Source organism: Canis lupus, chromosome 25, assembly GCF_011100685.1.
Source record: "Canis lupus familiaris isolate Mischka breed German Shepherd chromosome 25, alternate assembly UU_Cfam_GSD_1.0, whole genome shotgun sequence".
NCBI lineage: Eukaryota > Metazoa > Chordata > Mammalia > Carnivora > Canidae > Canis > Canis lupus.
This window is the reverse complement of record NC_049246.1, coordinates 663,096-690,149: the sequence shown is the minus strand read 5'-3', so window position 1 is coordinate 690,149 and position 27,054 is coordinate 663,096. Positions and strand designations below refer to the sequence as shown.

The window sequence follows — 27,054 nt, the reverse complement described above, 5'->3', positions numbered from 1 at the left end:
ACTAGACAATTTAACTCCTAGGTATATATAACCAAGCCAAGAGAAATGAAAATATAGATCCGTAAACACACACACACACAAATGATCACAGAACATTATTCATAATCATCAAAAGTGGAAACAACCCAAACATCCATTAACTGATAAATGGAGAAATAAATAGCAGTATATCCAAATAACAGAATACTACCTGGCACTAAAAAGGAATGAAGTACTGACATATGCTACAACATGGATAAACCTTGAAAACATGCCAAGTGGAAGCCAGTCACAAAAGATTACATATTGTACGATTCTATTTATATGAAATGCCCAGAATAAGTAAGTCCAGTAAGACAGAACGTAGATAAATAGTGGCCTAGGGCTGGAAGGTAGGGGGCAAGTAACTGGCAATGGTTACAGGTTTCTTTGGGGAGTGATGAAAATATTCTAAAATTAATTGTAGTGACAATTGTACAATTCTAAAAACCAATGAAATGTACTCTTTAAATGGGTTCACTGTATGCTATATGAACTCAATAAAGCTAATGTGAAAAAATAATACGAAAGTAGATGTCCATCCATTCCATATCCAAAAGAAACCAGTCACAGTAACTCTCTGAGTGGAAAAGGAAAGAATTCACAAGTCTCCTTAAAATAAATTATAGGAACTCACCTTTCTTCAGCAGCCCCCTTGGTAACAACAGCCCAGGTACGTATCAGTGGAAATGTCTATTGTACATAGTAGGCCAAGCGCGCAGTTATAAAAATAAAGTTCCAAGGAAAACACTCACTGTATTAAGTAAGGTTGGAGACAATTATGAAAAGTTTCCTTAACAATCTAGGATTTGACAATAGTTCTTCAACATTAAACTGCCCACATGACAGGTATACAATCAGTAATAAGGCTTGATATTCCATAGCTATATGATTTTACAGCAAAATGTAGAGAAGCTTCACTTTTCTAATAAAACTACCCATGACAAAGTCCCCTAAGAGCTCTCCCAATGACACCACAAAGCTTTGCTCTATGTTAGGGTAATCTGCAGGAGAAGACTCAGCAATTTAACTAGTTCGTGTCTATATAACTACATACAAGCACATATAATTGTATTGCCACATAGATAAATAACCAATCTCACCTAGACATTAATAAATGAGCAAATGGACATTCAACGAATTGAATATAAGCCTAAGAAGCTGCTGAAGAAAATATACAATTTATGTCATTGCAGTATATTACTAAGAAAAGTGGCTTTGGTCTTTATTTCTAAAAAATAAAGGAAGGAAGGAAAGAACCTCTACAAATTCACTGTCAATTTAGCATCATTCACCAAAATCTAAGCCTCTAAACCTGACAATATTTATGAGTCATGACCAATTAAGTATATAAATCACCTACCTTATGGGTCACCTGGCAATGTTCTGCCTGAAATGAAGTATTAGGCACCAAAAATATTTACAGAAGAGCCTTTGAATCAAAGAACCATAGAGCCTAATGCCATATTAACACTCCCCGCCCCCCAAAAAAAGGAATTTAGAAAACTAGTGGTTCCCATTCATTTTGTTTCTACAATTCCTCCTAGGAGGAAAGAAGCAATAAAGCTGATAAAATTTTTCTGCAGACTACCCAGCATCTGCAGCTTTGGAGAACCGTTACATTACATGCTTCTTCTAATACTTAGAAAAAATTTAATCATTTCTAATAAAAAGCCCTTTAATACAAAAGAGTAACATTTAAAGACTTAATTTATAGTTTAATATTGCAATCCATGAGAATGAGGAAGAAGTATTTTATACACCATCAAGGCCATTTAATAAGAAAAAAAATCACTACAATCCATTTTGTTTTTACTCAACTTCATAATCTACTCATCAAACACTAATAAAATTTCTATAATCGGGTTTATAATTCTTGAACAAATACCCTGTTAAAACTATCATGAAAGTATTTTTCCAATGAATCTGGTCCAGTATTTGTACACAGACAAAAATTTAGAAGATGTTCTATCTGGACAATTACTTTAACTCTCTCTCTCAGTGCCCTCTACAATTAGGCAGGGCTGTGCCTTTTCCAGGAAGGGCCTATGGCCATCAGCACACCCTCTGACAAGGACAAAGGCTGCCTTTGTGTCCTCACCCTCCACAGGGGTTTACTCTACCCATCTTGGGGGCCTGAGTGGTCCTGGCCACTAGGATGCACTGCACTCCAACTACTGCCTCCTCCCACAGACCCAATACATACATCTCAGGACCACGGTAGCACAGTAGTAGAGTCTGTGCAAAACATCAGTTATATATCAGAAGGGTCAGGGCACCTGGCCAGCTCAGCTGGAGAAGCATGTAACTTAATCTCCGCATCTTGAGTTCAAGCCGAATGTTGAATGTAGAGATCACTTAAATAAATAAAAAATCAGACCTCTGCCACTTACAACTGCCACAAGCTATACAATCTTGGGAAAGTCCTTCCAACTCTCTGGGTCTCCTGATGATAATAGTCACTTGGATAGGCTGCCATGAGACGAATAAAAAAAAAAATCTACAACAATCCTAAGTACAATCAGAATAAATAACAGTAATCATAAACAACCGCATTTCTTGAGCACAGACTGTGTGCCAGGCACCGTTCTTTGAGCACTTCACATGTACTAACTCAATCAGTTCTCACAATTTACAGTTGAGGAAACTGAGGCATAGTGATTAAGAAAGTCACAAGTAGAGGAAGACTTGATTCAAAAATCAGATTAAAAAAAAAAATCAGATAATCAGGGCACCTGGGTGGCTCAGTGGTTGAGTGCCTGCCGTCGGCTCAGGGCATGATTCCATGATCCCGGGGTCCTGGGATAGAGTCCCACTTCAGGCTCCCTGCAAGGAGCCTGCTTCTCCCTCTGCCTGTGTCTCTAACCCTGTGTATCACTCATGAATAAATGAATAAAATATTTTTTAGGAAAAAAAAAATCAGACAGCGGCTCACCAAGCTCTTGGCCATTCTAGTTTACTGCAGCAACTATTAACTTTATGAGAATAACTTAAATCTATGGTTTAGAATACTACAGAATTTCAAAAACATTTTCTGTTTCTCTATAAATCAATTACAGGCAAGACTAAAATTCTGAAGCACTTTAGAGTCATTTCCAAGTTACAATACACATTTTTACCTAGAGCCCACCTAATTTATTAACAATGATATCTGCCTACTTAAAATTTATTTTTTATTTAATTCTTAAAATTTCTTTTTGTACCAGTACAGTTCAGTGGCAGAAAAGACTAGAATACTCTCTTCCTTTATAAATTTAAGAATCACATGGATTGGGTTACGTTAGGTTAGTACAATAATAACAGTAAACCTGGTAATTTAAGGATCTGATCTTTTTTTTTTTTTTTAAGATTTTATTTATTTATTCATGAGAGACACAGAGAGAAAGAGAGGCAGAGACACAGGCAGAGGGAGAAGCAGGCTCCATGCAAGGAGCCCAATGCGGAACTCAATCCCGGGACTCCAGAGTCATGCCCTGAGCCAAAGGCAGGCGCTAAACCGCTGAGCCACCCAGAGATCCCTCAGAAATCCGGACCTGATCATTTAAATTGTGACTCTTTCCTGCCTGTTATGTGTGAGGAACTACATTCAGGTGTTTCTAGGACCAGTAAAGAAAACAAAAGCATTCTGCCATACGGAGCTTGCAGCTCAATGAGACACAGGAAGCAAGAGACAGATCCAGGAGAATTTCCATGAGAAAGCACACCTGTTATGAGGAATCTAAGCAAAGACAGAGATCCCATTCAACTGGGAGTTAATCAAAAAAAGCTTCATAAAGGAGGTGGCAAAAGAGATTGTGATGGAGGAGGAAGGAAGCACATGTGAGTGAAGCCAATCCCGTGAAGGCCTGAGGACCACACCAGGGATGAGCATTTTGCTAATCCCTGGGGTACTGAAGATCTCAGAAGGCAGCACTGTCCTGAGTATTGCCTGCCCTCTTAAGACAGTGATGAGAAGAACTGAAGCAAACTCTATATACATGCCACTCCAAGTTTTGCAGACACTTAATAATCAACAAATAAAGAGATGTTAGTGCAGGAAAAATATACAGGGTAATTTTGCGCAGAGCGGAGTTTCTCAATCTCACAGTACTGGCTTTTGGGGCCAGATCATTCTTTGTTGGGGGGCTGTCCTGAGCATTGCTGGACGTTTTGATGCTTAGTAACAACTCTGGCCTTTCACCTCCAAATATGCCAATATTGGCCCCCCCTCCCACCCCATTTCCACAACCAAAAGTGTTTCCCCAATTGCCAAATGTGCCCTGGGGAGCAAAATCTTCCCTAGTTGAGAACCATCAGCCTCACCTTTTATACAAAAATGTAGAAATACTTAGAATTTTTTCCTTTCTCCCTTCTATCTGAAAAATCTCTGCAGATAAAATGGATGGAGGACAGGGGAGACAGCAACCTCTGCCTTCTTATGCGACAACCCCAATCTCTTAGTCCTCACATCAACCAACTTGCCCAAAGCTCTGCTCAGTTCACCAAGCTTGAATAAATTTGGTGACAATACTCAAGGTTCTAAATAGTACTTACTGCCCCCCAAGAGCCCTTTTACATAGGTAAACAGAAATTCAATCACTTTAATAAAACAAATATTAAATAACCTTCTACATAATCTCATGCTAAATTGGCACAAATCCTGTCCATCTATTATGAACTACTTGTTCAGGACCTCTAAAATGCCACCACTTCATACAAGCAACATATAAAAGCAGTTAAAAGAAAGAACCACTGTGAGCTGACATCATTTCTTAAAATTTATAACATTTGGAAGAATATCCAAAGGCAGATAGTGCCTACCTATCACTGCCTCTGAACCACACTACTCTCCATGCATCTTTCAAAGCAAAACCAAAGACTCTCTCACTCAACAAGGGAAATCCCAGGAATTACACAGACCAACTGATGATCTAAGTAAGAAGGGCAGCTTGGCATTCTACAACTCCTCCAATTCCAGGAGGGTGGTCTGGAACAAGCCACCCCTTGGCCTTAGTTTCCTATCCATGCAATGCAGACAGTGCCAAATGGTAAGGAAGACTAACCAGCACTTAGCAAAGTTTGGATAACAGCTTAACTGAGAATTTTACCTTATCCTTGCCCCTTATTGAGGACTCAGTAATCTTTTTGAAGCTTAAGCACAGCCAAAGAACAAAGTCTTTTCTGTCCAAAAGGGTCAGTATTTGTTCTATTTGTCAACCATAGAGCATGAACTAGCCAAGCCCATCTCCCTGTGAAAGGAAGTACATTTTTCTTCCTTTTAAGCAGTATGTGGAGGGAGTGACAGTGCATAGTACAAATGAATGAAATCCATCCACCCACCTACTGAGGAAAATGTGGGCAATTCCTTTAGGCCACACTTCGAACTACGAACTACCTCTGGGTCACATGGTCTCCTCCCAACAATTCATTAATCATCACCACAAATGCACTCCCCTTCCTCTCCTCAGAAGAGAAGAAAATCCACTAACCCAAAGGTTCTCTATGTCCAAGTATTTTGTCATCCTCAAGAGTTAACCAGCTGATGAGCCAACAAAACTTGTCCTGGGACCTTCCGTATGTGCATTAACTGTTTAGATTTTGTTAATTGTTAATTAACTGATTATCTATCCATTAATTTTATTTTACCTTTGTATTTCCAACTTTAAATCTAAGTTCTAGTTTTTTTCTCCAAGATTCCAAAGATAAGCATTCTCATGGTTAAGAGACTGAGATTTACAATAAAAACCCACTGACATCTCGCTTCTATCACTTATTACTATGTGACATTGGGCAAATTAACTTTGTGCCTCAGCTTCCTCGGCTAAAAAATGGGGATAGAGAATGCCTGGGTGGCTCAGCAGTTTAGTGCCTGCCTTTGGCTCAGAGTGTGATCCTGGAGTCCCAGGATCGAGTCCTGCATCAATCTCCCTGCATGGAGCCTGCTTCTCCCTCTGTCTGGGTCTCTGCCCCTCTCTCTCTCTCTCTCTCTCTCTCAGATTTTATTCATTTATTTATGAGAGACAGAGAAAGGGAGGCAGTCCCACATTGGGCTCCCTGCATGGAGCCCCCTTCTCCCTCTGCCTGTCTCTCTGCCTCCCCCCCTCACTCTCTGTGTCTCTCATGAATGAATGAATGAATGAATGAATGAATAAGTAAGTAGTGCATATAATCCAGAAGCCCATTGACAAAAAACTGAAAGCCCCGGACTCTCAGCTACACTGAAATTTAAGTTCAACGACTCTGGCTAATGCTAAAACGTATAATATGGCATAATCATACAGTTCCTGCTCAGAACACTTCCATTTGCCCTACAAGTACTTCCCCATGGTATCAACAATCCCATTTTATAGATCAAGAAGCTAGTATGGCAGTGATGGGATTTATCTAAATATGAATTATCTAATTACCAACCTTAAAAAACAGAATCTAGGACTCCTAATACTTATGGCAAAATTACAGATTGGGCGAGGCTCATGGGGGCCTGTTGTAAATGCAAACGTTAAAGGGAATTATGACAGCTCCGCAATGGCCCCCAGCCTCAGTTCCAGGACACTTGGGTGATCTAAGGACATCTTTCCAGGGGTGTTAGAAAACATATCTAACCAAAGACCTAGAGGCAGGTTTTGTAGACACTGACACTGGCTGGCCAATTACCACTGTCCAAAATTACAGTGGGAAAATTGAGACAGAAGGAAATTAAAACATGTATCTCCCAACAATCTGTAATTAAGACAGGACTAAATCTTCCTCTTCCACCTCAGCTCACCCGCCAAATGAAGCCAAGTAGGCAACGTTTCCAAGACTGATAAAGGAGAGTGGCAACTTCACTGCCTAGAACAGAACAGAAAATGTTAGGAGGGGTGGGGAGATGATGCAGGGAGGGAGGACCAAGGAGAAGACGGAGACAGGATGAACATCTCAATTTAATGCAACCCAAGAAACACTCATGGCATAAGATCTGCACATGGGTCATCCTAAGGCATGTTAACAGGTCACGTGTGCAGTGTTGTCTCAGGCACTTCCCAAGTGGTTTACAGCACCTTGGGATGGTTCTCTCTTCCCAAAAGTCAAATATAGATTAACTATTCATCATATAATGGGATAGATTTGATAGTACAGATTCAGTGGAAATGTACATCTATACATCCAGACTATCTGATGCCAGAAAAGCGGTTTCCTTCCCTTCTCTGCCTATCACCAGTACAAACTGAAGTTAGTAAAAATCTTTCAAGACAGGCAAATGCATTCTTAGAGATTTTTTTAGCTTAAAGACTACAATACAGAGTTGTTTCCATTTAGCTTACTCCCCTCAATGACACTCCTCTTTATGGGCCTTGCTTAATGTGCAACTTGCTCCATGAAGCACAGTACTACTACCATCCTCCAAACACTGCTTAGAACCAGCACAGGCCCCTCCAGCCCTACAGTCTTTTACCACTCTTCTATGCCTATGCCAAAGAGTGACAGGATCCAAAAGCTAGCACAGGCTTTCTCAAGCCACCCTCCCAGAAGCATAGTGTCCCTAGACAAGGGCACTACCAACTGCACTGTGTACTTCATTGGTCATTCCCCAACCACAACAGAAGACTAGGTTTGGAATTCTGTGTTTTGTCAACATAGAGAACTCTAAGTCTTCTGAAAGACTTATTAAAGGGTTAGGACTGGTTAGCTGGGAAAAGAATAATTACAGGAATTGGCTTCACGTACCTGAAGGGAAAATAAATTAAGCTAATTCAAAGTAGCTACCAAATCCAGAACCGGAAGCAAGCCAGGGACAGGGGAAGGGGGAATTATGGGCAAACACATAGGCTCAATATAGAAATAGACTTTACAGCAGTATAAGAAGTAACAGATTCTCAAAATTCCCAAATGACCAACCGGAGCCTTCTGTATCAGGTAGTAGTTATAAAATTTGCTCAAAATAAAACTTCAGGGGAGTCTGGCTGGCTCCATCAGTGAAACATGCTACTCTTGATCTTGGGGTTTAAAGTTCAAGCCCCACACTGGGTGTAGAGATTATTTAAAGATAAAATAAAATAAATCTCCATGATTCTTCATACCTTCATTACACAAAGCTTAATAAACTTGAAAACCCAAGTCAAAACTCAAGACCTAGGAAATAAATGAGAACACAAACACTTTATGGTAATTCTATAAAACGTGTCAAACACTGAATCTTCTACTTCTAACTATCTGAGAATGGGATTAGATCTGCCATTTCCAATGGCAGTAATTAATACAATGGGGTTGTTGTAATGAAGTAAAAATGCACCAGTAAACAGTAATAACCTGTGAAGAAACTTTTCACCTGATTAATAGGTTGGAGAAATGTATTCAAATTGAATAAATTAGGGGGCTGGAAATGAGAAAGAAAGCAAGAAGGAAATGAAAAAGTACAGAAGGGAGGACACCTGAGCTCAGTGGTTGAGCCTCTGCCTTCAGCTCAGGTCGTGATCCTGGGGTCCTGGGATGGAGTCCCACACATCGTGCTCCTTGAGGGGAGCCTGCTTCTCCCTCTGCCTGTGTGTCTCTGCCTCTCTCTGTGTCTCTCTCATGAATAAATAAATAAATAAAATCTTAAAAAAAAAAAGTAAGGAGGGGGAGTAGGAAATGATCAAAAAGACCCTTTTATATAAGCTATTTAGAATTGTACCCTCAAAACCTCAGACTATGTGGCATCTTCATTTAGTGAATAACTTAGAACAGATCAGACCGACTCCCTACAACCCACATTTTTTACTAATCTACCCCAGGTATCAGCCTAAGATGGGAAATGAGAAAATAAATGATCTTTAAAAAGCAATGGGGGTGGGGGTGGTTCTGTTTAAAGCACTTAGGCAAAAGTGGACTTGTGTGACTCTTAAAAGGGGAAATGCTGCAAAAGCCTGGCTTCAACATTTCCCTCGACCTCATCAAATTTTATATATTGAATTTGATGACAATTCAGAGGGGATAATTTTTGATGGTGGTTCTGACTAATGGTGGTTCAAGAAACAATCACATGTAACAGCAAAACTCTCCTACTCAAGAGAGAAGCGGTATGTTCCCTTTTGCAACTTTCTCTGCTGTTGATAGCATACTTAGAACATAAAAGCATCACAAAAAGACAGATTTTCTTCCTACTATAAATGCAACAAAGAACCTAAAATGTCCAACTAGTCAAAAATTAAACCCAGATCAAAAAAAAAACTAAATATCGTAGTATTTTAATATTCTGCACTAAATAATTTCATAGGCTCAGACTCCTATAATGAGCATGCCAAGTTTTGAACCACACCCAGCCGAAATAATTAATACACTCTTTGTGCGGTCCAATTTTATTTTTTTTCCTGTCTTCCTCCACCTCTGGTTGAAAGAGCCAAAATGTGTATTCCCCACTCTATCACAGGAAACAAAGCAAGGGAATTCCATCTAAACTGAAGGATGTCAAATTCCCAGGCACAGCCAGGCAGGATGTCAAAGGTCATACCTTATATTTGGCCAAAGAAAAATACTATTAATATTTTATAGCCAGAATGAATAACTATAAATCTGAAAGCTGTAACTTGATGAAAGATGGAAGAGGCATTAAATTCAAAAGTTTCCAAGCCTACACAGGTGTGCTGTCCTAGTGACATTCACGTTCATCTGCAAAATACATGTGGTCTAACAAGTCATAATGCTCTTATCAGTGGGCCCCTAATGGGAGGGCCCTGTGAAGAAAGGTCTGCAGGAAAGTGGCTGCTAACGTATGTCAAGCTAAAGTCACAAAGTAGTAAGCAGCCTGAGGGAGCAGGTGGACCCTGCCAGGAGATGAGCTTCTATGCAAAAGGCAAGTCACAAACTCAAAAGTCTTGCTTAATAAAATTCTATGTCATTTTTTAAAATTTTTTTTATTTTATTTTTTTTAAGATTTTATTTATTTATTTATTCATGAGAGACACAGAGAAAGAGAGAGAGAGAGAGAGAGAGAGAGAGAGGCAGACACAGGCAGAGGGAGAAGCAGGCTCCATGCAGGAAGCCTGATGTGGGACTTGATCCCGGGTCTCCAGGATCACGCCCTGGGCCGAAGGCAGGCGCCAAACCGCTGAGCCCGCTGAGGGATCCCCTATGTCACTTTTTTAAATGAGTCCCTGAAATAGTCTCAGCAAGCCTCCCAGAAACATGCTTAACAGAGCATGTGACTAAAGGGAGGGCTCTCCATTTCAAATCCCAGGGGTATATTCACAGGGATCACAAAGAATTTAGTCAGGAAAGGAATCCCTCTGATTCATTACCTCAGAATCTGAGAGGTTTAAAGTTTTAATTTTATGCCTCTGACACCTTTACTTCTTCCTCCCAGTCCTCTTTAAAAGTTATCTGAAACACAAATGGAGGTGGGAAGTGTGAATGAGGCTTAATTGGAAGCCCTGAGCTGTCAATCGAAGTAGAATGATCTCAGCTCTGGACTTCCAGGACTGAATGTGTTTTCCCTTTTTTCTTCTTGCCTTTTATACAAACACAGGTGGAAGTCAAGTCATGGTTAGTCTAAGAACCATAGACATCAACAGCTTGTCTTTGATTAACTTCATCACAAAAAATATTAAACAGGGTCTAAGAATCTATGAATACATTCAGCATCTGACATAACCCAAGATCATTTACAGTGTTCAACAGAATTACATGGCACAGCAGTCATTTTAATTTTTTTTCTTTGAAATACAATTTATAAGCCATGCAATTGAATGGTAATGAATTCTGAAACGAATGGTAATGAATTCTGAAAAGGACTTTCAAACATGCACCCTTCCCAGTTTCTGGATCAGAATGAACAGCATACATGTGAATTACATATGTGTCAACATAATACTCTCTCCATTTTATTCTCTCTTCCCTATTTTCTACCTTTAGATCAAAATAAAGCAAACACACTAAGAAATGCAATGGCAGGGGATTCCTGGGTGGCTCAGCGGTTTAGCGCCTGCCTTTGGCCCAGGGCACGGTCTTGGGAGTCCCGGGATCGCATCCCACGTCGGGCTCCTGGCATGGAGCCTGCTTCTCCCTCTGCCTGTGTCTCTGCCTCTCTCTCTCTCTCTCTCTCTCTCTCTGATATCATGAATAAATAAATAAAATATTTTAAAAAAGGAAATGCAATGGCACAAACTATAATATTCAAACTACTCTCTCTATCATGAATAAATAAAATATTTTAAAAAAGGAAATGCAATGGCACAAACTATAATATTCAAACTACTTATTAAATGGCTTGAAAAACCCAACTAAACTGAAAAAAAATTACTCCAGAATATTTACTTCTGAGTTGGACACCACAGTGAGAAACTCAAGTTAGAAAGATCGTGAAGAAAGGCAGTCTCTGAAAAAGTGTAAAAAGATGGTGTGGGGACTAGCCCTCAAACACAGGGGGTCCATCTAAACATCCAAGTGTGAGCTGGGTAATTCTAAAAGCTGTGACAGCCATGCTTCTATATTTCTATTTTTGTAATCCTAAATCTGCTTTGTTGTTATTGTTGTTGTTGTTGTTTTTTAAGTTTGTTCTCTGTATAACCATTCAAAGATACCAAAATGCCATTTCAAGAAAACATCCCTGGAATACTGGGATATAATATTACAGCGCTCCTAAAAAGCACAGTGATCACAGCTGGGGAAATATCCATTATAGAACCAAAAAAGATGATGTACATCACATCAAAACACACACCTAATTACAGGAATTTTTAACCTTAATACATTTCCTTAGCATTTATTTTTTAATTTTCCCCAATACTCCAGAAGAGAAAATAGCAATAAAAATCATCTGGTGATCTCTTCTAAAATGTAAAACCATCAAATACTGTGTTTGAAATCAGTATTATATACTACCACCACCACCACCCCCAAAAAAAAACCAGTGTTAGAATCTGAAAGCCTGCATGTTAATGCAAATACGTGTAACAAATATAAACCTAGGCCCTATATAATCAATTCTATTTCATGAATTCTAAGAGGTTCAAGAAAGCATTTGAGACACACAGGTAACAGAAGTATAGGAATCTTTTACATTCAACGTATGCAAATGTTATAACGGGACACTAAAAAGAAAATTAGGAGAGACCAATTAAGCCCCAGATTACATAAAAGTCAGCATGATGGTCCACAGGAAGCTTTCACATTCATTGCATGTAAATTTCATGATGGCCCGCATATCTACCCATCCAGAGAGAAAAGGTTTATTACATTGAAATTCAGAGAGATGCAATCAGCTTGGTAGCCAGTACACAAACAACCTTAGTTGATATTTACAAGTTCTGCAAGTTCCCCTCTGCCTCCACCCCTCCCCCCTTCAGGGCTGGCCCCAAAGACTGAGAGAAAGGTCCCCAGATGCAGACAGGTGACATATCACTTGCCTTTAAAATAGGTGGGTTTCTCCTACTTTCAAATCACAGTATAGTGGGCTGAACCTGACACTAAAACTTCACTGGTGTGACAAACTGATGATTCTGCAAATTACATGTCACGAATTCAAGAAACTACATCACCTCTGAAACAAAATTAGGGGACTGAAGACCGTTATCTTGATGCATTTGTCCTGATGTAACCCTACGCTTAAGGTTATATGAGAACAAGAGGAAAAAAATTACTTTCATGTCAAAATAGTACAATAAAATCCACATTTTGACTGTCACTACCTCAAGAATCTGCCAAAATAAGAGCCTCCAGCTAAACCATATGCAAACCATTTCCTTTGACCTTGCTTCCAAGCAACAAACCGTCTAAGGTATTTGATATTTACTTGTATAGACCATTCCCAAATATTTATGTGGTTATTTTGTTTTCAAGCTTTGAAGGACACATAATATTTAAACCCTAGGAATTATGTAATTCGCTGTAATTGCTCTCTTCATATTCTATTTGAAATCCAAACCCATTTTTTTGTTTAAAGATTTTACCCATTTATTCATGAGAGACACAGAGAGAGAGAGAGAGACAGAGACACAGGCAGAGGGGAGAAGCAGGCTCCACACAGGGAGCCTGACGTGGGACTCGATCCTGGGTCTCCAGGATCAGGCCCTGGGCAGAAGGCGGCGCTAAACTGCTGAGCCACCCGGGCTGCCCAAACCCATTTTTTCCCCCCAAAGAATGTAGGGTAAGCCCTTTTTACTCTTACCCTCCCCGCCACTGAAAAGATAAAGACCTTCCCATTCTGTATGCAGGGATTTCTCACCTAGACAACAAGACGGATCTTCCGTCAAGACACCTGTGGCAGGCTTCTGGGCGTGGAAATGGTAGAAGCAAAGCACTAATTTTCTAGATTAAAAAAGGAAAACTAAGGACACCTGGCTGGCTCAGTCAGCAGAGCATGCAACTGTTGAACTAGGGATTTTGAGTCCAAGCCCCATGGTGGGCAGAGAGCCTACTTTTAAAAAAGAGGAGGGGGACTGGTAGTGGGAGAGAGCAGGGAGGAGTTGAGGAGGCAAAGCTAAGTGCCTCCGGGGCCCTCATAACTATTTGAGAGGTACTGAAAAGATCTTTATCTGCCCACATAATTCAAGCTGGTTCTCCTCTTCCTCCTTCCTTCATTAGGCCTCTCTCTTGGCTAGAGTCCAAATAAGACTTAGAGGGTTAATCATGCTCTTAGAGACTTTCCTACTGCAGTTATAAAATGCAACCACCAAGATCCCCTCCCCTTCCTGATGTCAGGTTCATTTAACTACTTTCAAACTGTTAACTCAGCAAACCAATAATTGGAGGCCTCTCAGAGCAGTGCAAAGGCAGCTCTGTAACAACTTCAGGATCATGGCTGTAAAGAGAAAAACATTTTTTCTCAACTCTAATGTTTATCAGATCCCTAATATAATAAAAGAAAGATTCATAAAACCATGACCCATTTTTCAGATTTGGGAGAAGTGGCAATTGAGAAAAATCTGTTTATCCAAAAAAGGTGTTGAATCAAAGAAAACAGGCCACCACCCCTTCTACTCACCGTCTTTCTAACAGCTCTGCTTTAATCAGAGGAGTTAAGCAGCATCTCCAAGCCACTAAGGTCACAAGATCAAGATCAGCTCAGTAAGTTAAGCCACAAGAAGTGACACACCGTAACTGAGACCACTATCATGTAGGGGGAGAAGTTAATCGAGGCAGGAAAAGATCTTCTTTTCAGATCTCAACGATCCACACAGAGATGCTGGAACCAGTCACAGTGACAAAGGCAGCACCTTGGGACATCCACATCTGTGGCCAGCAGGAGTGTGAGGAGCAAGGGTTGTTGGAGGTAAGGGCACATCCCAGATCACAGGTGCTGCAGTGCATACCAGTGAACCACCATCCCTAAGAATTCAAGAAGTCCTGTGACTCAGTAAGGAAAGGCTACCTTGAAAAAAATGACTGTCCTCCCATAGATCTACAAAATGGCTCTGCCTCTCCTCCCAGGAGATGAGACCCCATACTCCTCCCCTTCAAAATCAGAACTAAGGGACACCTAGGTGGCTCAGAGGTTGAGTGTCTGCCTTCAGTCCAGAGCGTGATCCTGGGTGTGATCCTGGAGACCCAGGACCCAGTCCCACATTGGGCTCCCCGCATGAAGCCTGCTTCTCCCTCTGCCTGTGTCTCTGCCTCTGTGTGTCTCTCATGAATAAATAAAATCTTTAAAAAACAAACAAAAACACAAAATCAGAACTAAGATAAGACACAAGTTAAAGAATGAAAATGTTTTACATCTCTCTCTACTTACAGAATGAAAAGACCAAAGATGAGCTGCAATTTTGAACCTCGCTTATCTACAAACATTAACAGTGGGGGATAAAACAGATTGGCCAATTACAGATTTCCTAGTTGCTTTTGACTAGTTTACCCTGACATCACTAGCAATCACACAGGTGCAAAATCCTGGTGTGATGTGAAAGCTGTTTTGTCCCCGTGGAAGGTAACTTACACATTTAATAAAACCTCATAGTATGAGGTTCGGTTTGTTTCCCTGTCCCTCACTTCCCTGTCCCCAAACCTTTTACAAGACATGCTGTCTGTATATATTACCTACAGGTATGTATATACAACTAAAATAGCTTTCTACATTTCTCCAACACTTGTTATTTCTAACATGGCTAATAGTTTTTATAGATGTGTATTTGTGCCTTTTGCTATACCCCAATACATTTCCTATTGCATATATCTTTAAGTTCTCCGTAAGCTAGCGTGGCTCACTCACAAGTATTCAGAATGCATTAAGTTCCGTATCTGCCTGGTATCACTTTTAGGTTTAGCATATCCAAATTTAACTTCCTGTGGATCCAATGAAGTATCTCATTATAGCCTCCATTCCTACACTAAAGTCAGTGTTGGTAAAGACATATAATATAAGGAGAAAGCTATGAAGGAGTTCTAGTATTTAGCTAAGGCAATACTAGAACTGATATTAAATTTTATTTAAGATTTTATTTATTTATTTATTCATAGACACACACACACACAGAGAGAGAGAAAGAGAGAGACAGAGGCAGAGACACAGGTAGAGGGAGCAGAGAAGCAGGCTCCACGCAGGGAGCCTGAAGTGGGACTCAATCCCAGGTCTCCAGGATCACCCCCGCCTCCTTGCGCTAAACTGCTGGGCCACCGGGGCTGCCCTGATATTTAAATTTTAAAGCATCTTTGGAAGCCAGTAACTTTCCCTCACAGTGGCCCTAAGTATATTTTAAGATTGCTAACTCTTAACTTTAGAATTTCTCATTTTTTCAAAAAAACAAGAATTATGTTTAACAATGAGCTTTCTTTGTTTAAATCACTCTACTCCCAGGACACAAGAGTATGAAGGTTAGGTTTTGTTTTTAAATAAACTCTACCCCCAAGGTGGGGCTCAAATTCACCACCCCTGAGATCAAGAATCACATGCTCCTCCACTCACTGAGCCAGCCAGACATCCCCCTAAAGGTTAGTTTCAAAGAACAGACCTGGCAGCCCAGGTGGCTCAGTGGTTTAGCGTCGCCTTCAGCCCGCAGGTGTGGTCCTTGAGACTCGGGATCAAGTCCCACATCAGACTCCCTGCATGGAATGGAGCCTCCTTCTTCCTCCGCCTGTGTCTGTGCCCCCCACCCCCGTGTCTCTGATGAATAAATAAAAATCTTTAAAAAAATAAAAATAAAGAACAGACCAAGCAAAAAGCTAAGTATTTTGTGAATACCTACTATTCATATACTTTTCTTGTGAGGGAGGGTGCTGGGAAGGGGTGCAGATGGAGAAGAGACTCCCAAGCAGACTCTGCTGAGCAAAGAGCCAAACAGAATCCTGCAAACCTGAGATCACAACCCGAGCTCAAGCCAAGAGTCTGACACTTAACCAACTGCACCAGCCAGGTGCCCCATGTCTACTATTCATATTAAGTCAATTATGTAATATGTTCCATTACCAAATTCTGTATATGAATTTTAAACCAGATGCAGTACATTCGCTTTATTTGCATTCCATGGGTTTCTATGTTTATGAGCATCTCTAAGAAATTGAATTTTAAAAACTAAAAACTTGGCTGTATTTTCATAATTCCTTTTATTATAAAAACAAAGATATAATTTCATAGAAAAATTTGGTCTAAAAAAGAAAAAAGAAAAATTTGGTCTATCACACTATTATTTTCATAATATATATAAAGTCCGATTTTTTTTAAAGATTTTATTTATTTATTAATAAGAGACAGAGGGATCCCTGGGTGGCGCAGCGGTTTGGCGCCTGCCTTTGGCCCAGGGCGCGATCCTGGAGACCCAGGATCGAATCCCACATCGGGCTCCCGGTGCATGGAGCCTGCTTCTCCCTCTGCCTGTGTCTCTGCCTCTCTCTCTCTCTGTAACTATCATAAATAAATAAAAATTAAAAAAATATTTAAAAAAAAAAAATAATAAGAGACAGAGAGAGAGAGACAGAGAGAGGCAGAGACATAGGCAGAGGGAGAAGCAGGCTCCATCAAGGGAGCCTGATGCAGGACTTGATCCCAGGACTCCAGGATCACACCCTGGGCCAAAGGCAGGTGATAAACCGCTGAGCCACCCAGGGATCCCCCATAAAGTCCAATTTTAATCTGACAATAGTCTACCTATACTTTTCAAACTTCCTGTGTTTCATATTATCACTCAGAGAAACTGATGCCTCCCCATTTTCATGCCTTTATGAATGTCAAACCATCACTCTTGAAAATCAATTTAAAGAATAATCTGATGGATTAGAAAAACAGGTGTGCCAATGGATAGATACATGACAAAGCAAGTATAGAAATTAGATAGCAGTTATACAGGTGTTCAATGTAGAATTCTTTCGGGAATCCCTGGGTAGCGCAGCGGTTTGGCGCCTGCCTTTGGCCCAGGACGCGATCCTGGAGACCCGGGATCGAATCCCACGTCGGGCTCCTGGTGCATGGAGCCTGCCCCTCTCTCTCTCTCTCTCTCTGATGACTATCATAAATAAATAAAATTTTTTTAAAAAAATGTAGAATTCTTTCAATTTTGCTGAACATATGAAAAATGTTTTTAGAACAGGGACGTCTGCGTGGCTCAGTGATTGAGCGTCTTCCTTTGGCTAAGGCTGTGATCCCAGGGTCCTGGGATGGAGTCCCACATCAGGCTCCCTAGAGGGAGTCTGCTTCTCCCTTTGACGGTGTCTCTTATAAGTAAATAATCTTTTTTAAAAAGTTTTTTAAATGGTCTTTTGGTTTGGGTTTTTTTCTTTTTTTTTTTTTTTTAGATTTTATTTAACTTACTTGACAGAACACGCACACACAAGCAAGGGAAGCAGCAGTTGGAGAGGGAGCCTGAAGCGGGGCTCGATTCCAGGACCCTGGGATCCTGACCTGAGCCAAAGGCAGATGCTTTATGGACTGAGTCACTCAGGTGCCCCTGAAAATTTTATAATGAAATCTTGGGAGATTAACATCCCATTTTCAAGGTCCATCTCAATAGCCAATACAGAATACTATTTTTCTGGATGGCATTTAACCCTTTCTATCATGTACTATAGTTACTTATAGGTTATACCATCTCCCTACAGGATCTACGTTTGAATCATTTTTCTATCATTCTGATGCATCTAGTCACACATCATGAGCGTACAGAAAGCTAAAATATAAAAGACCCATGGTTCAAGAAAAATTTTTTCGCAACTATGTATTTACAATATAACAGACAATATAACATGCAGACATCAAATTATAATACACAACAGTGTGAATTAAGAGATCGCCAGGCATTCACTGAGAGAAGGCAAAAATGCCTTCAGGCAGGAACTAAGAACAGACATGAGCTTTGCAGACTAAGGAAAATTTTTAGAACTTCCAGTAGAGGCATGAGATGACCCAAGTCCTGGGGACAGGACGGTCTAGAATTTAAAGAAACCTAACCTAGGTGAATGACCAAAAAGAGGGAAGTTAACATCTCCAGAGACAGAAGAGCTAACAGACTTGAGGGCACTGAGCAGCAAGAAAAGAGTGTGCTAAAGAGAACATCCAAGTCGACAATTAAGGAAAGGGTTAACCACCTAGACCATAAACACAATCAGGAAACTCAGGATGGGAATCTCATCTCAGAGTAAGAGGAAATATAGCATGCTTCGGTTTAAACATGTTCCATGAGAGGTGAAAGTGGAACATGGATGGCCCTTAAGTAACTGGAAACCAGGACAACAGAGGGAACAAGTTATCTAGAAAAGAACACAAGAAAAAGTCCACAACTTGTCCAGAGGTATCTTTAGGTTTGAATATAGAAGAAAAAAATAATGAGTTACTCAACCAGAGGAGAAGCCAGAATGAAATGAGGATAGTCCAATGTAACTGAGTCCCCAGTAAGAAAGGAAGCAGTGGTCAACGGGAAACTGAGAAAGAAGACTTAGACACTCCCCTGAGCATCCTTAGTGACTTCTTTTTCTTAATATATAAATTTTATTATTTATTCATGAGAGACACAGAGACATAGGCAGAGGGAGAAGCAGGCTTCATGCAAGGAGGCTGATGTGGGACTTGATCCCCAGACTCCAGGATCACGCCCTGGGCCAAAGGCAGGCACCAAACTGCTGAGCCACCCAGGGATCCCCTCATTAGTAACTTCTGACCATAAAGACGGCAAGCTTCAGTAATCCTGAGAAACCAAAAATCGGGGGCCACAGAAGCTCATCACACAGCTCCAGCTCACTTTCTTCTGTAAAAAATATAGCCTGAAATAAAGGACACATGTTGCATTTCTGTCCTCATTTAAAGTAATGCATTAGGGACACCTGGGTGGCTCGGTGGTTGAATGTCTGCCTTCGGCTCGGCTCAGAGAGTGATCCCAGGATCTGGGATCAAGTTCCACATCGAGCTCCTTGCGGGGAGCCTGCTTCTCCCTCTGCCTGTGTCTCTGCGCCTCTCTCTTGTGCGTCCCTCATAAATAAATAAATAAATAAATAAATAAATAAATAAATAAATAAATAAATAAATAAATAAATACTTAAAAAAGAATTTAAAGTAATGCATTAAGGTGAAAATTCACTAAATAATAAACTGGAAAGGGACTGCAAATTTAGCTTTCTAATTTTATTTGGCATAATATCAAAACTAGTTCGCTTTTTTTTTTAAAGCTTATGTCAGAGCTATATAAGGATGGATGGGGGATCCCTGGGTGGCGCAGCGGTTTGGCGCCTGCCTTTGGCCCAGGGCGCGGTCCTGGATATCCGGGATCGAATCCCACGTCAGGCTCCCGGTGCGTGAAGCCTGCTTGTGTCTCTGCCTCTCTCTCCCTCTCTCTGTGACTATCATAAATAAATAAAAATTTTAAAAAAATAAATAAATAAAATATTTAAAAAAAAAAAAAAGGAGGGATCCCTGGGTGGTGCAGCGGTTTAGCGCCTGCCTTTGGCCCAGGGCGTGATCCTGGAGACCTGGGATCGAATCCCACATTGGGCTCCTGGTGCATGGAGCCTACTTCTCCCTCTGCCTTGTGTCTCTGCCTCTGCCTCTCTCTCTCTCTCTGTGTGACTATCATAAATAAATAAAAAAATTTAAAAAAAAAAAAAAAAAAAAAGGATGGATGAAAAAGAAAAAAAGGAAAGCATCCCAAAAGCCTTCCAAGTGGCAAGAATAATTCGAACCAAGCCTCAGTATTTGCAGTGCTTAACCGACAAATTTATAAACCATAGGCTGACTGAATGAAGTAAAGTGGGAAGCCAATGAGGGGGAGGAGGCTTTAAAAAAACATACGAAATCACTAATGTACAAAAGTCCATGTTCACATTTCATATGTTCCTTAGGAAACCACAAATAAGCAGTAATTCTCTACAAAGAATTTCTGTGTCACTGACATGAGTTGTTAGTCCTTATCAGGAATTAGTAAGAAGGGAGAATTCTTCCAGACTTTGGTATATTTACATACAGCATATCCACTGGAACACAAGCCCTCACACCCCTTCAGACACCAAAATATACACTTCTCAAGTTCATCTGATCCCTTCTGTTTGATAACTGAGGAGAAGCCCATACCAACTTCAGAATTTTGTACACATCAAAAAAAGGTGGTTATCTGACCCAAGGCAGGTCCCAGGGGGTTGTGCCAAAGTCAAGTCTCTACAAGTTGTCACTGTGAAGGCCAAGGCAAATGTTGAAAGAAACAGGGCTAGATCCATTCTGCTCACTTAATATTCCCATGCTCTGTACAACTAAACGCTCCTTTGCTCTCTCCAATTACCACAGGGTTTATACTGCCTCTCCAAGAGGATTCCAGGAAGCCCCAAAGTTACGGCACACATGCAGAAAAGAAAAAAAAAAAAAAATCAGCCAATTAAATTCCCATGATGCCAGGTACTGGGTACTTTCCAAGGGCAGAGTGTTCTAGAAAAATGCAAATAATTCAGGCTCTCCAAAGAAATTCCAAGCAAATACAGACAGCTGCTATCTTTAAAAATCATACAGAATTGTAGTCTAGGAGCTTGGATGGAGAGGCACAGAAACAGGCAAAACATTTTCAGCCTATCAGGGATTCTAACTCACCACTGAGTATTCTTTCCGCTCCCTCCGTTTTATATGTACCCTTAGAAAGAGTCCCTGTGCAGCGCATGGTATCTAGCCACATTTGTGTTCAATGCCAATGTGATAGCCTCTCAGTAAGAGGGGGTGGAGAGGTTGTCTCAATGAACTTTAACCTTTTTTTTAAAGTTTACATGAAGGTGCCTGGGTGGCTCAGTCGATTGCATCTGCCTTCAGCTCGGGTCATGATGCCTGGGGTCCTGGGGGTCCTGAGATCCAATCCCTTGTTGGGGCTCCCTGCTCTGTGGGGAGTCAGCTTCTTCCTCTGGCCCTCTCCCCTGCTCACGGGCACCCACGCACACTCTCTCAAATAAATAAAACCGTTTTTTTTGTTTTTTGCTTTTAATTTTTTTATGATAGTCACACAGAGAGAGAGAGGCAGAGACACAGGCAGAGGGAGAAGCAGGCTCCATGCACCGGGAGCCTGATGTGGGATTCGATCCTGGGTCTCCAGGATCGCGCCCTGGGCCAAAGGCAGGTGCCAAACCGCTGCGCCACCCAGGGATCCCTTAAAAAATAAAGTTTACATGATAATTAAGAATGTCTTCTTTCCTGTATTTAAGTGTTTGCCACTCTAAGAAAAGCTGAAAAAAATCAAAAATAGAAATCACCACTCTGGCCACATCTCTCCTAAAGATCTGCCACAAAACCATAGGTAAAATAAAAATAAAATTCTTATAATGGTCAATTAAGGGATTCATACTTGACACCAACACCAATTTTGGAATTACTGAGGGGAAAAAAAGTGCCAGCCATAAGACCGGTTACATTGGTCCCACCTACCTTTTTCAGTCTTCAGCAAATATGATCTCAATTTGGCTGCATAATTCCCTTACTCATTTTTAATGTTCTTACCTCATGCTCCCTTCCCCAATACATATATTGAAATCTCCACTATGCTGTAAAACAAGGTTTTCATCAAGATAATTTCAGTAACAAACTATAAGTTGGCCTCACTGGGAGGCCATTCTGTAAGTTAGTGTGTGCAGCAAGAAAACAGCTGTCATCCCTGCACTATGGACTGTGGCTATTTAAATCACTCCACCTGCAAATTACAAATCTGAATTACAGAAGATGAATTTTAAAATTAAAAAAAAAAAAAAACATTTTTCAAACAATCAGTTGACAGGCCAAATTTAAAGAAACATCATTCCAAAATAAAGAATATCTGAGATATCTGCTAAATTTTTAAGTTGCTTTATTTAAGTCTCATTGTTAATTGTTGAAGCATTCTTTTAACACAGATGCTCCAAATAATGTCAAAACAAAAAACACAAGTCAACTTAAAACTGCCACTGTGGGGGGAGGGGTTGGGGAAACAGAATCAGAGCTCAGGATACTACTTCCCAAGCTCTAGAAAGCTTTCTATGTTGGGGGGGAGGGAGGACCACACGACTGATCTTGGAAATGAAGTTTCAGTATTTATAAATAGTGTACATGGTTTAAAAGACCCCGGGGTTTTCCAAAAGTCTTAGCTCCCACTTTGAGTGTAACCTTACCGACAGTTATAGCCAATATTAAAACAAGTGTAAAGCAGATGTAATGTACTATCACTACAAATACAAAATGCATAACCTGCAAATATAACCAGTGTCCATGGAACTAGTTTATAAACTCTTTAACAGCTTTTCAACTATTCTGTCCTATGCAAATAATTCAAATTCTCTGGCAGCCCCAGGACGTTAAAGCACAAGAAACTATATTTAATTAAAGATTCAGTCTAATTCCCAGTAGTAAATCACAGGAAATATTTAGTTCCAAAGCAGCCTCTCCTCAGTTCTAAAACAGTTAGGTTTTGGTTGATTTGCATTTTAAATTTGATCTTTTTAAGCTAAAAGTCAGAATAAAATTTGTCCCTTTTATGAATCTTTAAAACAGGGATGTTTTTCGAATCTGAGAAACTTGGTTTTAACAAATAACTCATTTTTATGAAAACTGTAACCAGAAGACTAGGTAGGAGTTAGAATACTTAAGGTTGTTTCTTTTCTGCTTAAAATATCCTTTTACTCAAAGTGAAAATGCACTTGCTGTAATCTGACTTGCACCAACGGACTCTCATTACACCTGAAACATTTACTCACTCGAGAATGGCAGCCTGCTCCCTCCCAAAGCCGCACTAAGAGCTGCCACTGGGCCTCCAGCCTCCAATTCTGAACAGATTAAAAGTTCTATGATCACTTAATGAATCTTCTAGCTACGATAAGCATATTCTTAAAGATAAAATTATAATTGCATTTGGGCAAAAAAATTTAGAACTAAGAAACCAATAAAAAAAATAGTTGGGGGCGTGATTTGGCCTTAGAATCTTTTTAAATTTTGGGACCCCCGGGTGGCTCAGCGGTTGAGCGCCTGCCTTCAGCCCGGGGCTGAAGTCCCTGGAGTCCCAGGATCGAGTCCCACATTGGGCTCCCTGCATGGAGAGGCCTGTTTTTCCCTCTGCCTATGTCTCTGCCTCTCCCTCTCTCTCTGTGACTCTCGTGAATAAATAAATAAAATCTTTTAAGAAAAAAAAAATAAAGCACTAAAATTTAAAAGTCTAGGTTATATTCCTGGTTAAAGAACACTCTAGTTTGGAATCCCTGGGTGGCTCTGCAGTTTGGTGCCTGCCTTCCGCCCGGGGTGTGCTCCTGGAGCCCTGGGATCGAGTCCCACGTCGGGCTCCCTGCATGGAGCCTGCTTCTCCCTCTGCCTGTCTCTGCCTCTCTCTCTCTCTCTCTCTCTCTCTCTCTCTCTCATGAATAAATAAAAATCTTAAAAAAAAAAAAAACACAAAAAAACCCCTCTGGTTAAGGCCATGAGAGGCAAAACTAAACATAATCCCCAAACACTGCCTTCCTCCATCTTGGAGAGGCCCTCCAGCTAACTGAAGTATATTGTATCCATTTCCAAGGACTTAAAAGAACGGTGTAGGCACACACAGTACTTTGAATATCCAAAAAAAAATTTTTTTTCTTAAATGGCAAACTCTGTATAGTAAACGACTCAAGCAGGGTTGATAGATGAGCAAGTCAAGTACTTCAAATGTTAAACTGGATTTCGCAGACAATTCTGATTTTGTGGCTTAAAAGAACACATACCAACCTTCAGAGGAGGACGCACTTTACTTTTTTGAAACACTCGGTAAAACTGCGTATAATGTCTGATAATGAGATTGTAGCTGGTACCTTTACTCTAAAACACATTTTGGAAAAAGTAAAATCCTGGCTCCTTCTCCACGAACTTCACTACGTTATGAGTCACTTGACCTTTCTGACACACATTAGCCACAGACATGACAATGTGTGTAAAACAACCGTGGCGTAACCAACTGAGCAGCAAAGATCGATCTTAACCTTGCCGCACAGTCAGGACAAGGGGTGAGGAAGAAGCTCTCCGCCAAACTTTCCCATCTCTCCCTCCACCTGTGCCCGTGGGAAACGGTCAGCTTCGGAAGGCCGCGCGGGGAACGCACCTCCGGGTGGGCCTCCCAGGCCCGTCCTAAACCCCCGGGTCTTTTCCGCCTCCAAGGACGGAAGTACCTGTCCCCACCCTGAATCCCTCCGGGTCTCCCTCTCTGAAAGGCAGAAAGGGCCGGGCGCCTCATCTACAGTGCTCTCCCGGGGCAGGACGTCCCCACGTTCCTCGGATGCGCACCTCCACTCGGAACTCCCCCGAAACACTGATCACGAAGCCCCCTGCCTCGCCCCTCGCATCCGCACTTCCCAGGCTCGGTAACACTTAGGCGGCAACGCGACAGGAAAGGTACACACACTCCCAGCTCCCGCCACCCTAGGCAGCCTCTCCGCGCTAATTAAAGGCCTCGAACGTGGGCGAGGCCAAGTTTGGGGGCACTTCCTGGCGGAGGGAAGCGCTCGCAGCGCAGCCCCGCGGCCCGGCGGGGAGCGGCGCCCCGCGCGGGCGCGCTGGCCCTTTAAAGGCGCTGTCGGCCTACGCCGGCGGCCCCGCCCCCGCCGCCGCGGCCCGCCCCGCCGCCCCGCCCCGCCCCCGCCCCGCCCCCCCCCGCCCCCGCCCCCGCCCCCGCCGAGGGTCACACTTGAACTTTAGCTCGCCCCGCGCCGCCCGGCGCCCGCGCTCCGCAGGCGGTGGCCGCCTCTTAGCACGTGTTGGATGCGCTGTTCGGGTTCGGCGCGCCCGGGACCCCGGCCCCCTGTACTCGAGGCCACTCCGCATGAAACCAAAACAAAGCAAAACGTACGCCGGCCTCCAAAACTGCGCTGCCAGCCCCCGGGGCCGGCTCGCGACCCGTCCCCTGCACCTACAGCTCGGTCACCGGGCGGCGGGGCCCCGAGGAGCCTCGCCGCGCCCTCCTCCGCCCCGCGCGGCGGAAACAGCTCTGCGCGCAGCCCAAGGCTGGGGGGACGCGCGCCGCGGCGGCGGCGGCGGAGAGGAGCCGCCCTCAGCCCTCACGGTCCCGGAGGGAAGGGAGCGGCGGCAGGAGTCCCCCCGGCCGTGGGGCAGCAGCTCCCAGGAAACCGCTTCCTCCTTTCCCTGGCGAACTTTTCTGCCCGCTCTGACGTCCACTTCTAGTACTTTGCCCACTCCCTGATTCTCCGGCGAGCCACCTTCCCCGTCCCGCTCGAACTCTCGCTCGGCGCGCTCCCACACTAGGATTCCTGTGCCCCGACAGGTCTCGGGCCAACCCACGCACATCTGCCGCTTGTGGCGCGCTCCCTGCACGCGCTGCCCGCACGAGGCCGAGCGGGCGCCCAGCTGCCCCCCACCTACCCCACCACGACCTCAGGTGGAGGCGGGGGGCCCCGCGCCCCCGCGCCCCGCGCCCCCCGCGCCCCCGCCCCGTCCGGCCGTGCGCCCCGAAGCCACTCACCTTCCAGCCCGCCGAGCTGTTGCTGTCACCCTTATCCTTGAAGTAGGGCACGCTCTTGACCATCCACTCGTAGATCTGCGACAGCGTGAGCCGCTTCTCGGCCGAGCTCTCGATGGCCTTGGTGATGAGGTCGGCGTAGGACAGGTTGCCCCACGCGTTGCGCCGGGACGAGCTGCTCTTCCGCGGCTGCCCCGCGAGCGGCCCGGTGGCGGCCGGGGGCACCGGCGGGTGCTGAGACAGCGGCCCGGGTGGCGGCGGCTGCGGCGGCGCCGGGTGCAGGCAGCCCGCCTCCGGGCCCTGGAAGTCCCCGCACAGTCCCCCGGTGGCGGCAGCTGCGGCCGCCGCCGCCGCCGCCACCGCCGCGGCCGCCGCCGCCGCCGCCGCCACGGAGCCCGGCGCCTGCTGGAAGTCCCCGGTCTCCTCCAGCAGGCTCAGGTTGCTCATGAAGTCGGCGTTGACAGCGGCCGCCGAGGCCGAGGGCAGGCCGGCGGCGGCGTCGGGGTTGGCGGCCGCGCCGCCCGACGGCGCCGGGCTGGAGGTGGCCGAGTTGGACTGGCTGAACTCCGGCCTGGGCAGCGGCCAGGTGCACGAGCGCGGCCGGGGCAGCGGCTCGAAGTCCGGGTCGATCTCCACCACCTGGGGCGCTTCGGCCATGGTGACCCCCACCCCTCCCCCAGCCGCAGGAGAGCCGAGGGGTCGAGCGCAGCACGGGGGGCCGAGGGGGAGGGGCGCGAAGAGCCGGCCCGGGATGGGGGGGGCGAGGTCGGCGCCTCGAGACGAAGAAAACCGGGAAGAAGGTGCGGCGGAGTGGAAGCGCGAGCCCAGAACTTAACTTCGCGGGTCCATCACCATCTAAGCTCTTCCAGGTCCGCCGCACGGGCGGGACCGCAGGCCGGAGTCGCCGGGCCGGGCGGCGGCGGGCGCCGCGCTCCTGCCGACAGGGCCGCGGAGCGAAGGACGGACGGACGGACGGACGGACGCCGCGGGCCGCTCGCTCTACCGGTCGCGCGGCCGCAGCGCTGCTGCCTGTTGAATGCGGCGGCGGCGGCGGCAGCTGCAGCGACTACGCTGCCGCCCGACTTACGGGATCTGCCACCGCCCCCCGCCCGCGGCGGCGCGCGCGCCGGCCCGCCCCTGAGTGACAGCGCGCGCGGCCAATGAGCGTGCGGCGCCGCCGCTCGAGCCGCCAGTGGTCGCCCGCCGGGGCGGGGCCGCTCTTCCACCGGGAGGCGGCCGCGGTCGGGGGGGCAGC

General features: G+C 43.9%; 1 protein-coding gene across 1 annotated transcript in view; it reads right to left on the bottom strand.

Annotated features, from left to right (window-relative positions):
* FOXO1 (forkhead box O1) overlaps positions 1-26,726 on the bottom strand; it is a 103,645-nt gene extending 76,919 nt beyond the window's left edge. The window contains exon 1 of the mRNA XM_038573152.1: positions 25,803-26,726. Within this exon, the coding sequence (XP_038429080.1) occupies positions 25,803-26,456 (654 nt within the window). The 5' untranslated portion in view covers positions 26,457-26,726. The remainder of the gene's footprint in view (positions 1-25,802) is intronic.
* Positions 26,727-27,054: the final 328 nt, after the last annotated feature.